A 16959-nucleotide genomic window follows, 5' to 3' on the forward strand; every position below is an offset into this window, starting at 1 on the left:
TGAAAGAGGATTCATTACTGTGAGGCTAAACAGGTGGTAGAGCAACTCAGAGCTCTTCTGGGACTGATTGCCACTTTGATGCTTGGCACATCAGAGTTTCCAGCAAGCTCTGATACAACATCCTACGATTAGAACCTCCGTTTCTTTAGGATCATATGCTTCATATGGTAGGATAGCATAGCTTCATCAAAAAGCAAAAAAAAACCAACAAAGAAAAAAACCCAGTCCACAGCAGAGTAGCTCAGTTTCCTATAAATCCTGCTCATCTGTGGGAGTGGTGCAGCTCTTCAGTTTGAAGCTTGACTACCAACACAGTTCAACTGAAGGCTTTTTATTTCAGTCACATAAAGACTCAGTATTTCCTAACTGCCCAGCAGATTTTCCAGCTCAACAAATCTTCAGCTGAGAAATTCTGATGCAACTGAACAGGACATTGGCACTTCCTAGAGTCAAATCCAACCTTCCCACTAACAAACATCAGCAAGCATTATGAGCTTACTACCTTTTCCTTTACACACACTTACTATTAATATTTGGCCAGCTGAAATTTGGAACTTCTGTGGGAAGAGACTTCATCTTTCAATGTGTATATACCACATCACACCACACAAGGCAACTCCTTCCTCCCCTAAAGTGAAATGTGCTAAGAACATCACTAGAATACAAATGTACCTCTAAGTTCAACTCTGTTTTTATGGTGTCTGTGCAAACGCACTGGAAAATGCTCCCCCCGAGAGCAACACAATCAATTCCCCTGCTTCATCAGAGGGACTGATGAAATGGGTATCAAATACCACCCTGTTGACCTGCCTTGGAATATGCACTGCATAAATAGGTACTCACATTCCATAAAGTAGGGGCCAGGTTCAATTCGCCACACAATTTGTCCTTTTTGCGTGCCAGTCACTCCCCGATTCTTGGAATCCCAGAAATTGGCTGGAGAGTTCTCATCTGAAGGAGGGAAGACAAAAAATAATTTCAGCAAGCAGTATTTAAAATAGAAGTTTTCTTGGCTTTCTGTTCCAAGAGGCCCAAATACAAAAAATTACTGTATTAAATTAAAAAAATAAAGAAATCAAATTAACTGGCAAAAGATAAATAGCTTCTCTTGTACACTTGATAGATCAATTTATGCAGAGTGAGCAGACAGACATACAGCCAAAGTAAATATATGGCTTCCTGTAAAAGGTGACCTGCCAAGGTACAGTATTAAATTCCAAAACTTCCCTATTCCAACAGAGAGGCTATTGGAAGTGTAGAGTTGATTGAAACTGCATACCAGAGTTACCACACCATGTCATACACCAGTCCTGCTCTGTGATGTGAAAATCTAGCATTCATTCCCTAGCTGGGAAATGCAGAATTGTAATTAGGGGTATCCAGTTAGAGACCCAAAGTGCAGAACTGTCAGTAAGCCGAGCTAGAAAGGAGAGATTCAGCAAAATACATTCAGAGAAAACATTCAAAGCAAATAGTATCTGCAGAGCAGCTTAGCAATATCAGTTTTACTCCATCTCAAATTAAGATTTTTGTCCTAACAAACACAACTCTTAGGGCCGTTTCATCTTCCAGTCTGTATTCAGGCACCCAGAACACCAAATGAATGAAAAAAAAAACAGGGAAAAAAAGCTGTTTTAAAGGGCAAGAAGGTTAGTTCTGATGACATGGACAAAGCTGACATAAATCCAACTTAACCTTTTTGTACAGGAAGTTCTTTGGAAGTATGTATTATGACATTTTATCAGTGCATTTCAGCAGCTGTTTGTTAACTAGACTAGACAAGAACTACACCTATGATGTCAAATGCAACATCCTAATTCTTTCCAGTGGTATTGCATATTTTTTAATCTTAATTTTAAAAAAAATTATTTTATTTTATACATTTTAGTGCATTCTACAAATTTAAAAAGAGTTCACTAAGAATCTAGTCTACTGTGGCTTTGTTCATGAAGCTCATATCCATTCAAGCATTTTCCCTTTGTACTTTGGTAGGAACTTCACATAAGATTACACAATTGTCACCTACATTTTAGATATCCATTCATGAAAGAATAATAAACACTGCAGCTTTCTTACATTTGTCTTAAAAATATGAACTCACATTAAAGCTTCTCTTCCTCCCTTTCACTCTGATGGCTCATCTCAGTGTACATGAATTATGATGAGTGCAGTCTGTACATCTCATCCCACCAAACCAACATACAGAACACTACCACACACTGGAATTCTGCACACTGCTCAAAACCTAGAGGAGCTCTGGAGAATCAAGAAGGGGTCATGGCAAGCTACTGACATTTTAAAGCCTCCAGCCATGGATAACTTTGAGAATTTTTAGAAATCCGATGTCTCAACACCTCATAATCATGACAAGTCCAGGAGAATTTCACAATTATCTCAATCACAAGGAGAAGGGACAGGAGGGTTCTCCTAACACTTGTGATCCTCAAGCTTGTAAAGAATGCCCTCAGGCTTAACTTCTCGTGCAGAATCAACACGATAGGACACAAACTGAATGCATCAGAAAGTCAGGCACACAGGCAGTAAAATCCCAAACTGCACGTATTTATTCTTCATTACAGTAAAAAACTTTGAGAGTAAGCAAAGCTGCATCTCACCCATGTTTTTGTGGGGTTTTTTTCCAAAGCTGTATATCAAGTAGAGCACTGAATGTACAGCCTGTAAATCACCCCACAGGCCTTATAAAAAAAAATCTCTATGTGCTTTGCAATGACACACTAACCAAAAGAATAAACTGTTGATGAATTCATTTACTTTTTTTATTGTGCCTTCCTATCCCAAGGCCCCCTATTTTCTTCCACACAGAACACTGGGAAGTTAAACCACAGCTTAACTTCCAGCAACACTACATTAGTGACTGTTCTGGTCCACCATATAAACTTGGTACTTGGTTATCCAAAATATCACTCCCAAAAGTGAGCAGATTCTTTAAAAATTCCAGTTAGCTGAAACACAGGGGTTTTAAGCTATTCAGCATTCTCACTTCATCTAGGTAAATGAACACATGTTCCTGACAGTAAACATCTCATCTAACATGCTCTAGTTCTGAATGTCTGTATTTAATCAACTGGAGAAGAGTCTGTTCATGATTCTAAGAAGGAGGACAGATATTTGCTATATTATAACCATAAGTTTTTTATTCTTATCTTGTTCAACAAATTAACGAAGCCCGAAGCAATGAAATACACCTTTATTGGTGAGATTTCCAACAATAAGGCACAAGCAAACTCTTGTTTTTTAAACCAGTCACAAAGCAAAGTCAATGGCAATTTTTACAGGGATATTAGTAAGCTTCAGAAAAGGTCCTCCACGAACTGAGTCTCAAATTCCTAGCTGGTAGTTACAAGAAGGCAGAACGCTTTCTTCCACTTTACTTAATAAAATTCCACATTTACAGAAGTGCCTGGATATTCAGCCCTTTCATGAAGGAACGGACTCCTGTGCAGCAATGAAGACTAAATCACTGATACTCTGCCCACAGGCATGCTGCCACTGCAACAGAAGGTGGTGGAGACAGAGGGGTGGAAAATGCTAACAGACCATTGCCTGTCAGCAATCGACTCAAGTTACAGAATTTATTTTGGTCAGCTTTGACTTTCTTCTGAAACAGATGGGTCTTTTCTACTTTTATGATGCTATTCACATAGGGGAAAAATAACATTACTAATGCATATGGGAAAATAACTTCAAACATCAGTTCATGGATTTTAAAAAGAAAAACTGAAGGAAAAAAATGCATGGCATGAAAACACCGAAGTATACAATAATCATTAAAATATTGACCAAAAAAAGGGAAGCATTTAAGAGCACAAAGAGCAACATCAGAATTATCACTCCCTCATTTTTTTCTCTTCTCCCAAACATACATGCATACAAAGTCTCTCTCTCCATATATATATATATATATATATATATATATATGTATGTATGTATTCCATAGGGAACTTCAATTCTAAGCAGTTCTAGTCTCCTTTTAGCACATAATTGTGGCTGTTTGTGAAACTGGCGGCTGTTCCAGAATCTGGGCCAAAGAGTAGATATAAATATCTCTTCCCAGAACATAAAATATGCAACAAAATACTGTCTTACTGCATCAGTATCTTGTCCAGTGAGGCTACACTTCTGAAAGAAATAAAACAATGCCAGATGCACACTTTCTCTCTATATTCAGTAATTCTTAGACAAAAAATACTACAGAACAGAACTTCTCAGAGCTGCAACCCCTGTAACAAATCAGAGTATATGAGATAATGTTTTACAACAAAAAGGCCGTAATAATAAATGTATCATTGTGTGGAATTTCACTCTGAGTAATGCTCCTGGAAATCATTGTAAAGCAAAAACATTCTGAGTAACAGCGTTTTCTTTATTTAACTACTAAACAATCAGGCAAACCTGGCATTAAGAAAAGCTGCACTGGCACACTGTTGGTTCCTCCTCAATTTGTCCTCCAGGAGCTCCAGGTCTTCTTCTGCAAAACTGATTTGCAGAGAGTCAGCCCCCAGCCCATCCCAATGTCAGGGGTGACTCCTGTTTGCCCATTTCTGCAGCCTGTCTGGCTGCACAATCATGTTTTATCATCTGCTACTCCCAGTTTTGTACAAGGATGTTACGGAGTGTTGGAAGCCGTGCTAAGCCAGTGGCTAACATCCAGGGTCAGGAGGCTTCTGAGGAGTTAACATTTTGTTCTTTGTGTCTTACATCTTTCATTATTCCTGTCTTAGGAAAAAAGGATAAACTACCTGAAACCATCACCTCACAGAGTCATCTTGCATAGATTAAAGCAACAAACAGATAAATAAACCGTCTTTCATAAGCAGATGAAGAGGAACTGCTAGTGATAAATTATCTGAAACAAGTCTTACAGTCCCAGTGCACAGAGCAGGCAAACCAGCACTCATCATCTGGTCCCAGTTTCTGTCAACAGTAGTGCTAGGTTTTGTGATTAAAGGGTTGCTTCCATCAACATAAATGATTTTTATACTTCAATATGCCAAAACATTATAGAAGTCACAAATTCCTGGTGTGGAAATATCATTGATTTAATTTTTTTCCTGTGCAATAAGCAAAGGTTGCTATAGCAATCTAAGAGGTTCAAACTCCCGCATTCTGATCTCTTTACTCTAACACATTTATAAAGATGCTTATACCAGAGCAAAGGTGATGTTAATAGATTCTGATTGTCAACTTTAATTATATACAACTTAACAATTTTCATCTTTTATTACCATATATGGCTAACTCACAGCTCTTGAAAAATCCATGCAGCTTAGCTCAGAAAAGATCAATCACGTTGGTAACACCATTGTATCCCTGTATAATTCTCTTATCCTCCTTTGGGATTTAGATCCCAGTCTCTGATTTTTCACCCCTTTCTGGAAGATGCTTTACACAAAATCTTTTGAAGTGTTTGTACTGTTCAGTTTCAATTTAAAATTTTAAATTAAGTCCATATTGTCAGAATGCTGACTTCTTTCACATTTTAGGCTGATGTCAATAAATTTTTGGCACTGAAGATGGCGTGTGCCATGCATTCAGCTATTAAGAGGAGTATTGGTACCAAGCTTTTAAAGCATCACTCTCATTTATTTCTCTAGGCAGGTCTTCTCTTACAGTGAGGATCAGCAGTGCTGGAAGGGTGGAGAATAGCAAGGCTACATCTAGTTTTGTCCAAGGCTGAGATCTGTGGATCTGCCATCAGCTTCTCTCATAAACATCCTACCAAGAAAGGTCCCTCCCCTACCTATTTTACTCCATCATTTCACTTAGTCTTTAAAAGTAACAGGTTTGTGGTTAATTTGCATTGGAGAATATTTCTAACTTGATTTTGAGCCAACCTCAGGAGATCTCTAGGATGGCATTTCCAATATAAAACAAAAAACTAACTGACATGCATTTTACTGCATTACTTCCAAATACCTCAATCTCAATGCCAGCAATTGCACTCTGCTTTTCAGTGTGAGCACAGACCTCCAAATAGTAAAAAAGACTGTCACCAAAATGTAAGACTAGCTAGAACATTCCAAAGAATACGAACAGTGGATTTGGGGCAAATGACTGGGAAAGTCTGCAACGCTAACTTCTGTGCCATATTTTCACTTTGGTAACCTCTAATAATTTTAATTCTAGAAACACTAGAAATAAAAATCCATGCGTGATCAATAAAGAAGTGGAACTGTGTTTACTGATATAATGAACTAAACATATTTCTTCCTTATAATCAAAATATGCTTAAAAGCACTTAGAAACCACATCAGGACACATCCAAAGGAGAAGATAAATTTTATCACCTGAGGCCTCACTCCTTTTCTAGAAAGTCAATAAGTAAATTAACAGGTTACAGGGTTTCTACTGCAAGCAATCACTATAATAAATCACATTATGTCAATCAATTTAAAATACACTAGGTATCAGTTAGTACCATATAAACAAATATTAACCCACTAAGCCAGAGCTTGTTTCTCTGATTTTCAGAATTTGCCATCTCAGCCTGTGAACACAGGTTACCTGGTAGAACCAAAGTATTTCTCATGAAAGACAGCACCACTGCTGAAATTAAAGATGAACACTTAGTTGTACCTTCTAGCCTTACCTTGCCATTCCAAAGGATGCCTGTGGATCCTAAACTGCATTCCTCCATCAGAGCCCAATTAACAAACTGAAGAATAAAAACCAGTAACGCTTTAGAGGACAGATATTGAAAACAGCATCCTTGTTCCCAATCACAACCAGTGCTTTCTACAGAAGTTGCCTTCTGGACCCAGCCTGTGCAGCTCAAGTTTGGAGGCTTTAGCTGTGTGTTAGCACTGCTGCATAATCTCAGCTCCACGAGGCACGTCTGTCCTCTCCCTTCCTTCTGTCACTTGAAGGAAAGGCTTTTAGAAGGATGTTCTCCAGCTCTGCGGCAGTTCCGAGCAGTTCCACGCCATTGTCTGCCTTTTCTCCTTTATCCAAGGCTCCTCTGGGTTCAAGCAGCCCGTGCTAAAGCACAGAAGGTATCACGTCCTTCAGGCTCCGCTATTTGCAGCCACTCCCCTCCCAAGGGTACAGGATGCCGAAGCCCCATCCTCCCTCCACTTCCTTCCTTGCCTTGGCCATGGGAGGATTCCTCAGCATGGCCATGGCCCCGCAGCACGGGCGGGCTGATGTAAACAGGAGGATCCTGAAATCCTAGAAATGACGGCAAGGCAGCCACAGCAACGAGCACAGCGGGAGCTCGCTGGAAGTGCTGGCTTTTGTTTACACAGTATTTTGCTCTCCCGCATGACTTCCCCACAAATCCAGTTATTTCAGGGAAGAGGGGACTGCTCCATGACGTCTGGCTGGCATGGAGCTGCCTTAATCCCAGGATAACTGCATAGGGCACTCCTGGGCAGGAGGACAAGCAGGTGGCAGAGAGTTCCATTACTCCCTCTCCTCTTTCAGGGTGGTAAATGCCAGCTCAGGGCAGGAGCTTGGACAAGCCTCTATTCTTCTAGATGCTCCGACTCCTCAGTGGCCTCCTGGTGGAACAACTGCAGCTAATCTAAAACTCATTCAGTCAGTGGCAAGGACCCAAACCGTGCCAAAGCAGTCCCAGCACCTCAAGAACAAAAAGGGTTCCTAAAGCAATCTGCAATCTGGTCTGTACCCTGAGATCAAATTTTTCACAGCACACATTTATTTCATGAAATTGCACACTTGTGGAGCTGTAGGTTCAGGCTCTCAAAGCAAATCTTGGTTTTCCTAGTAATACTCAGATGAAAAAAAAAAAAAAGTAAAAAAAAAAAACCTTCCACCTCTTACAGGAGTATCTATTCTTATTCAGCTTGAGTATTTTTCAAAAGCGCTTCCAGTCAAAGAAATTAGGATGGATTCTTTGCTAACGAAGAGATGAAAGCTAATGCATTGCTTTGTGCTTGCATGAACACCTCTAGGAATTGTATCTTCAAAGGACAGAAGGTGAAAGAACACCAGAACTGGAATACTGTAAGAGAAATCTTAACACACAGCTGCATACTAAATGGCTGGAAACGTTTCTCCCTCTCTCCTCTCTCCCAACAGAGCAACCCCAAAAAAGTTGAGAACAAAATTCTTGGACGGTCTTTAAAGCTCCCTAAGCAGCTACAAGATCCTACTATCACAGTTCTCTTTACTCTTCGGGACACTTTGGAAAAAACTTGGAAAGTAATGGAAATACAAGACACAAGTGTTCAACTGAGAAAAGCAAGAGCAGAAAAGAGGCAGAAAAAGGTACAAGAGATGCTCTTACAGCCTCACACAAGAGAGAAGCTGCTGCAGCTCTTCCTGAAGGTAATCATGCACTGCCAGAGGGTGCTGGGCAACACTCTGAATTCCAGCCTGGACACAGATTTTGGCCTTTTGGTGCCACAGTCCTGCTATATTAGCAGTGAAGAATTATCATAATCTATAATCATGACCCATGGTCAGAAAACAAAGAGGTGTTTGGTCCTCACAGCACAGCAGCAGTTTTTCCTATTGTACAACCAAATTTAAGGTTCATGTACCTCCACGGATTGCCCCTGAGCTGTGGGCAAGAAGCAGAAAGACTCCACTTGCATTCCCTCGTGTGCCCCCCGTGACTCATTACATGCATTAATATGTTGCTGACTTTTATTGCACTCTATTGCTTTATGCAGCAAGAGCCATTTTTAATTTTTCTAGTTGTGACTGACAGGATGGCCAAGAATAACATCAACTTCTCTAACATTTCACTCCTACTTCAGCTGCAGAAGCAGAGCACAGACACCATACCATACACCCCATCCAAACACTGAACTATGAAACCTTTTTGCTATTGAAATGTAACAGAGTGGGAAAATCCTTGCTCTCATTTTCATACACAGCCTATATTCTGACACTGGTCATTTCATTATTTTCCAAGAATTATATCACTACAGTTTGATTCCTTCTTTATGTACACTAACACTTCAGCATGGGGATCAGAGCATCTCCATGTGCCCCCACACAATGCGGTATTTCAGGGCACAGCAGCAGCTCAAAGGATTAGTTAACTAGAATGCAAGACACAAAGATACTGAAAAAAAAATACAAGTCATTTCTTCAGACATATGACAGTACAATGGCAGGAATAAAGTGGAATTCCACTTCTCTGTATTCAAAGTAAAGGCATCATTGAAATTCAAAGCATTCAAAGATAAAAATAAGCCCTTTCACCCAACTTACTGGCAGAAATTCAAAAGCGTAACAAGAGGAAGGAAATGACCTCAAGCTTAACATCTTTCCTGAAAATCTTACTAATCCTTCTTCATAAATCATGTGCACTTCATTCCCACCTACAGTTCAGGTTTCAAACATGTGCCAGACCCACAGCACAAGTGCCCTGTGCATCATGAGCCACCTGCCAGCTGACCTGCCCCCCTGGAATCCATATCCTGCACAGCACAGGGACACAATGCTTGGCTGTTCCTGCACCACACTACTAAAGCCTGGCTACAACAAGAAAGGCATAGATATTAGAGCAAAAATTAAGCTAGAGAATGACACTGAATAAACTGACAGATGGTACTGCACACCCTTAGACACAAAGGCTATTAGAGGCTGAATGATCTTGCATAAGACTTCCAACATTTTCGCAAAATGCGAATAAATCACCTACCATTTAATTCTTGAGGTCCAGCTAGCTGTATGTGGGGGGAAATGTGGCACAAGGGGTGTTTCAACCTCTTCCTGAAAGAAGCAGCACATAGCTGAGGAAAAAGCTGCACCACCTCTCCTGTCAACTCACAATCATCTCAGCTGCTGATGGTTCAGGGGAAGTGATGTCTGCAGAAGATGAAGACTGCCAAAAACAGTGGCCACCAGACAGGGAACAGTTTGGAAACTCAGAACTAGGCCACCAATGGCTACCAAAGTTGGACTATGCTGATATTCTAAGGTGGTACAATCACTTATAGGCTATTGCATTACAAAGATGAGATGATAAGCCCACAGCCCTTTGAGGACAGCAAAGATGCAAGCAATATACTAAGGAAAAGAGAAGCCTGTCTCTCTCCAGTAGCATCATTTCCTTTTTTTTTAAGCACTTCTCTGCACATCACATCTTGTTAAAACTCAGATAAACTCATCTTCACAACCATAATTCCTTCTCAATATGCTCCTCACTGTTATATCCTGTCCCTAAACACATCCTGACACTCCCACAATCCAGCATCCTAAAGTTTTTTTTTTGCTTTTACAATAGCAAGTCCAAGGGCAAAAAACCCAAAACCAAACTCCACAACAACAAACCCTGCGTGCACCAATATCCTAAAATCCTGTTATTCTGGGACAAGACTGTTTAGAATATCTAGAAACACAAGCCATGTTTTCCTAATTAATATTTCAAGGTTTTTGTGGGGTTAAATGCTGTCAGAGCTAAACTAAAAAAGAAAAAAAAAAAAGAAAAACAAAAACTATCTAACCTTTTGTGTGCCATATTAAATCTGCCAGTCTAAGTTTACTGTGGAATGTTTTTCATCATTTTCCTCCTCAGCCACAGCCTTATATGGTGTCAGATAAGCACTTGTTTGCTGGCAGCACACGAGCTGCTGAGCTTGCTTTAGCTGCACGCCGAAGAGGATTTCAGCTTCCAAGGATAAAGGACATGCACTTTTATCTGTGACCACATTCCCATCACAAATCTTTGCCAGAAAAACTCGAAAATATAACAAAGTATTCCTGCTGTAGAAGATGTGATACCAGCAAAGCCATGCTCTTGTCTACATAGTCTATGGTGCCCCCGGGAAATTCTGTTGGTAAATAAACATTACCAACAAAAGCACAGTTTTGCTACTAGCACGGCTGCAATTACAGGGAGGCTTTCTGTGCTGTGGCTGTCTTCAGGCACAGCACATGTAATCCTACAGGCAGTAGAAAAAGTAAGGGGTCATTTATTCTATGGCCTGCATGCTGGTTTATTTCTTAACTGGCACACATCGGGTCCTGTATGCAGACACCCAGCACAGAAAGGTCCCAGAGAAACCCGCAGTTTTGCTTGGTGTTCATTTTTATCTGGTCAAATATTTCTCAAGTGGAAAAAGTGGAAACCACTTCAGGAAAGGCCACATGGTTATGGCCATCGCCCTTCCCTCCTTCTCAGCCTCAAAACGTACTTGGAGCAATTCCTGCTCTGCAATCAGAACATTATTCCCATTCAGTCTGCTGCTGCTCTCTGGCAATAGTCACATTTTCATCTTCTGAGAGTGGGAATATTCAGGAGAGGAGAAATTTGGACAACACTGAATGGCCTTAATACATAGTAGATTGTACTGAATGATGTAATGATCTCTTCTGGGTTTAATTTCAGTAAAATATGGGCTCATTTGACAGCCATTACTAGCTCATAAACTAACCTTAAGTGCACTTCATTCGGCATGTAGATCTGTAAATTACTTATACCTCAAAAAGAGGCTTTTCTTGTGGAACTGTCAGCAAACACAATTGCCATAACTGAGAGGACTTCAAATAGAGTTGATGACTGTGTTCTATTTTTACTTTTTTGTTGTTTGCAAATCTAAAAACTAAACACCATTTTGAATTATTATGAAATGTACATCTGCCCTTTAAACACCATACACATCACTGCAATGCACATGTAGGAAAAGCACAACAGGCTAGAAGAGATTTCAAAAACGCATGTTATTTTAAATCTGTATTTTGAAACCATTGCCAAGTGTCATTTGTTCTGTTTATATTAATGAAATTTTAAAATCAGATAGGAAACAAGTACTTGGCAACTGTCTATTACTGAAACATTCAGCTTGAGTACTCACCTTTATTTCCAGGCAGCATTTTGCAATATGCCTCATGTTGGCTACCCATGAAACAGAGTAAAATTCATTACAAGCATATTTGCTGTTATTGATCTGTAGGTTTGCACAGAACATTGTCTAGTTTCCCGCTTTCCTTTTTTGTTCATCCTTCTGTTCCCTTTTCCTTTTTTCCTCCAGCTTTTCATACAGCAGAAGAAAGTACCCTGTTTTATACAGAGTTTACAGTAGCAATGGTAAATTATTATTTGAAACCCAGCCAGTATTAAGACAGGTTCCCTAACAAGTAGCTAAGGGAAGTATCAAGCCTGTTACTACTTATCTAATAACCTACAAAACTTCTTGTCCTAATAAATAGGAGCCATTCCATGTCTAATTATTAGCAGCCATCCTGTTTCCCCTGCCCTACGACTTAATAATGACACGTGAATTCTTTATAAATTCACATAAATTTTGCAAACACTTTTTGACAAGTATCATGCTTATTTACCCTTTTCATCCTCTGGTCCTAAAAGTGAGGTGATGATAAATTGTAAGCATCTATAATTTAGGTTACATGGCCTTTAGGTTAATAAATTTACCAATTCAAAAAACTCACCTGACAGATGATCCTCAAAATTGGTGAAAAGCCAGAACTACTCATCACATCAATAATTTGAAAACCTCATTCTAGCTTACTCAAGTGACACAAATCCCTCAATTTCTGCAATTATCTTCTGCAAAAACTGACCTGAATTCACTGGTGCATTATCCACCTGACATGCTCTTTTCTCATTCATATTCTAACAGACCTATTACTGGCAGAAATACTTACATTTTACAAATGCTAGAAAATATTGGTACAGCTCAAAGGATGAGCTCAGTCATGTCTCTACATCCAACATCTTGGTCATCAAGACCTTCCAGGTGCTTGAGAGATACAGACAAACACCAAACAACCAGAAGCAGCTACACCCCAAAAGTAACTTCATCATCTTTACCTATCAAAATAAAGGAAGCCATCAGCTCAAGAACAGTGTCATTCAGCAAGGGCTCACACTTCTAACCCTCTAATCATATCACAACTTTCAATGAAAGAGCTGCAGGCCCAAATAATTCATTAGGTATTTATAATACTTCTGAATAAACTGCAGAAAAAAATCTTTAATGTATATATGCAATCAAAAGGCTAAGCTCAGTAAACACATTTCTTTTCTAGAACAGAACAAAAACATGCAACTCAGATTAAAGTACAAGAGATTAAAGTTATGTATTTCTTCTCAAATCCCCACAAGGCCATAAAGTATCCTAATGAGCTGAAATCTCATTTGTGGGAAGCTCTCAGATGTGTGATGAGAAGGAGGCACTCCCTTGCCAGATGGCTGGCTCTGCTCACGGCCATGAAGGAGAATGACTGTAACCACAAATCCGAATTAAGTGTTTTAACTGCCCACATATGTACACCCTCCAGCAATTCTAACAAGTAGCTTTTGCCAGTGAAAGTTTCTACCAGAATTACTGAAAGTTTTCTGTAAGACACATTAAAAGAAAAAACAAATTATTAATTGATCATTAGCAAGGGTGTTAAACTCCAAGCACAAACCATTTTGAATTACAGAGCCAGCATCGCCCAAAAAGCTGACCCAGCCTTTGCACACAGTGATCCACCAGCTGCTTTTATGGCCAGTTTTATGGCTAGTTGGATATTCTCATTTTGCTTTTGATACTAAGCCCCACCTTCAGCTTTTCCCACAGTTCTCTTTCCTTTCCTGGAATGAACTAGGAAAGAGCAAAGTATGTGCCAAACACACTCCCCAAGAGTCCTGTGGAGCTCATTTAACACTCAACCACTTTTGCATTTTCAGCCCTTGTTTTACTTGGTGTTTACTTAGACTTATTTCTTTTTTTGGTATGTGATTGTGTGAAAGTGCTATTTATTGCCTGGAATGAGGGCTAAAACAAGAAGCAGTACACCCACAGAACAGATCAGATACACAGAAAAAAAGTGTTTTCCTACACACAACAGCTGACATCTAGGAATCCAGGAGGTTAGTTTCAATTTTGCATTCTCAAATGGTTGATGGTTTGAACTCCAAACCTATTATGATGGTACAGATATCTCTGAATTTTCAGCAATGTGGCATCCTTCATGACTGGGTGGAGAGAACTGACTCATCACTGAAAGGAAAGGACAGCCTTTTGATTCCTCAGCTTCACTTTCAATTGCACTTGATTATTGCTTACAGTTTCTGACATTGATCAAAATTCTTCTTAGCCTGTTCCAACCTTTTGATAGTAACAATATCAGCCAGCATTTCACTTTCAGTGCTCAAGTCCATTCCCAAAAATACTTTTTTTTAGGGAAACAAAAAATTTCTTTGCCAGTTTCAAGCAATTACTCACTGCCTTTTAGAAATTCTTCTGGTTTCTGAAACTTGTCAAAAAACATTCTATTCTGTGTCTCTGCAGCACACATCTCTTAAGGATCTTGTGGGATTTTATATTCCCTCAGCAGCTGTTGTTTTTAAGTTTATCCTCAATATTATGAGTTGTTTAAGTGGGAATGCAAACTAGTCTATTGTCATTTGGCAGTAATAGGTTTCTTAGGGAATTTATTAGAAAGTCAGGGAGCTTCCTGGTTTGGAATACGGAAAAATCTTTATATTTTGACAATATCCTTTTGTCGTGCTTCAATGTCTCGGTAATTTAACCCAAATGTAGAAGCGACCAACAAAAAGAATAAATGGTCCAAGAATCTGAGTTCATTATGAAGCCCAACAAACCCATACAAAGCAAACATCTTTTCTAAGCATTTCCTACTAATACTGCACCTAAAGTAAAATACAAGTGTTTCCAAACACATATTTTGTTCCAGTGAGCACAGCCAGAACTACTCAGTGTGGTAGCGTAAATCCAAGAAGTGGGCAAGCAATATACAAAAGCAACAAAAAAGGTATCTATGGGTTTAAAAGTACGTAAGAACTGCAAACAAAAAAAAATCCATTCAGATTGGTTATACCCCACCTAACTAGCCATAGGTTTGTACAGTGAGCTGCAAACCTTGCTAATATTTGTGAACCAAGTCCCTGGGGCATAATTTTCAGCCAAGCTGCGGTTTCTACAGCCTACAGTTTCTTACGTTTTTGCTTAATTTTATATTGTGTGCAACTGATCACTTGCAAACACAGACTGTCCCATCTGGGGATCTGGCACTAGCATGCTGACACTGCAGAATTTAACAGCACAATTAGGGAAGCACTGTAGTCACCAGGAGAACAGGTTCTTTGGATGAGCATATGACTGAAGTCTGACCCAGTTCGCTTTACAAAAGCACATCATGTTTTTCTCAGTCCTGTCCACCAAACAGTATAGCATGCTTATACACTGAATTAATCTTTAAGCAGACCCAGGATAATCCAGAAATAGATCAGGAGCATAGCATATTCCAAATTTGCACATACACTTTCAAAGATGCTATTTTTGCAAGGTATACAGATGGAGGAAATAGAATGTGCTCACTGCTGTCTCAGTGCCTGCATTCCTGCACTGTCCCTGACCTGATTCAGGTTCCCTTGGACTGCAACCTGGGGATTGTTTCACAGACATGCATAGGTTATTTATTTGTTCTTTGCTGAGACCATCAAACCTATTTTGTCACAATGAGCCAGGAGTTTGTCCTGATGGTTTTAGCCACCTTTTTTTGCTGATTTTCTCTATCACACTTGGGATATACCATCTCCTTTGCTCAAGCTGGAGCTGCAAACAGGTAGGTACACTGGACCTGCAAGTCAATCTTGCATCAAGCATTGTTTTTCTTTCCTGCATTCCTGCCAAATCAACCAATAATTTCTCCAGATTCTTCAGCAGGGATACTTCTATTGATGCAATGCTTTTGTTTGGTTTTATTAACCATGACTATTCTGTCCTTTTGTCTGCACGCACTGCTGCTTCACTCCTAAAGGTTGTATCAAAAAGCTTACAGATCACAGTACCAAACTATCACAGCCAACAATTATGCTCCAACAAGAGAAATGTTGCAAGTTAATTGTTCCCAACCGCAAATTACAGGCAACAATCACTGACAACAACCACAAAACCAGAGACAGATTCTGTCTCCTTCCACTGCAGTTGGATTTGTATTTTGTACCTGCTTTTATGCAACTCTCACTGTTTTGAGACTTTACACACCAACAGGGTCAAGTCCTTTGCAGATGTTCCAGGCTTTCTTCTCTCTGTTGTGGTGGGCATGTATTCAGATTTCCCTCGAGTGCCCTGACAGTGCACGTCACCTGTCTGGAGACGCACGTCACCTCTGTTTAGAGATGTGGTATTTACAGCCTGCATCAGGGACTTTCTGTGTAACGCACCAAAGCAGGGCAAGCTGGCTTATTACTTGCTGCCTCAGAGTTCAAAGTTCAGATCCAGATCAAGACATCAAACTTTTTAAATATTAAGGGCCATCTGGTTTTACTTTTAGTTAGGCCCATCAGACAGAAAATCCCAGATCATGGTGCTTGGTGCTGGCTTTCTCATTTTTGTCCCTAAGTCGCTGAGTAATCCTTGGGAAGCAAAGAAAATCCTGAATCCTGTGCCTACCTACTGTAGGATATGTTACTAAAATGGTGTCCTCTTACTTATTTTTAATCTAACTATATAAGACTGCAGTCAGTTGCCAGCGCAGTGACTCAGCAAAGCCCCAAGCAAGGAAACTCCCTGCTGGGACTCCTGCAACCCAAAGGAAACATGGCCAGGCACTGGGCCTTTCCTCACAGAACAACCTCACCTGCATTGGGAACCTGCAGGACACTCAGGACACTCACAGCAAGGACTCCTGGGACCAGAACTCGCTCAAATTTACAATTTTAAGAATACATCAGAAAAAGTGTTGTTGCCTGCACATTAAGCACCACCTCCTCAAACTGCTTGTGAGTAATAAAATAAGGACCAAAGCACTTCGCCTATGCAGCCTTCAGATTTCAGTGTTGTTTTATCAAAGTTTCATAGTCCTCAACTCAGCACCTTTATGTTACTCCTATTTATTTACACTTAAGTTCAACAACATCCTTAATTTTTCATTAAAGAGCCTGCCTGTCACATCCCCATCTGCACCTCTCACACTAATACCTGTCAATCTAGAAACATACCCCACATTCCTAACAGGAAGCTCAGGTGCTCACTGGGGATATTTGTC

The 16959-nt window shown here is 39.9% G+C and overlaps 1 protein-coding gene across 1 annotated transcript in view; it reads right to left on the reverse strand.

Moving 5' to 3' along the window:
• HECW2 (HECT, C2 and WW domain containing E3 ubiquitin protein ligase 2) overlaps positions 1-16959 on the reverse strand; it is a 146801-nt gene that overhangs the window by 74713 nt on the left and 55129 nt on the right. Inside the window, exon 3 of the mRNA XM_066553179.1 lies at positions 844-951. Coding sequence (XP_066409276.1) covers positions 844-951 — 108 coding nt within the window. The remainder of the gene's footprint in view (positions 1-843; positions 952-16959) is intronic.

The sequence above is a fragment of the Molothrus aeneus genome, chromosome 7 (assembly GCF_037042795.1).
Source record: "Molothrus aeneus isolate 106 chromosome 7, BPBGC_Maene_1.0, whole genome shotgun sequence".
Taxonomy (NCBI): Eukaryota; Metazoa; Chordata; class Aves; order Passeriformes; family Icteridae; genus Molothrus; species Molothrus aeneus.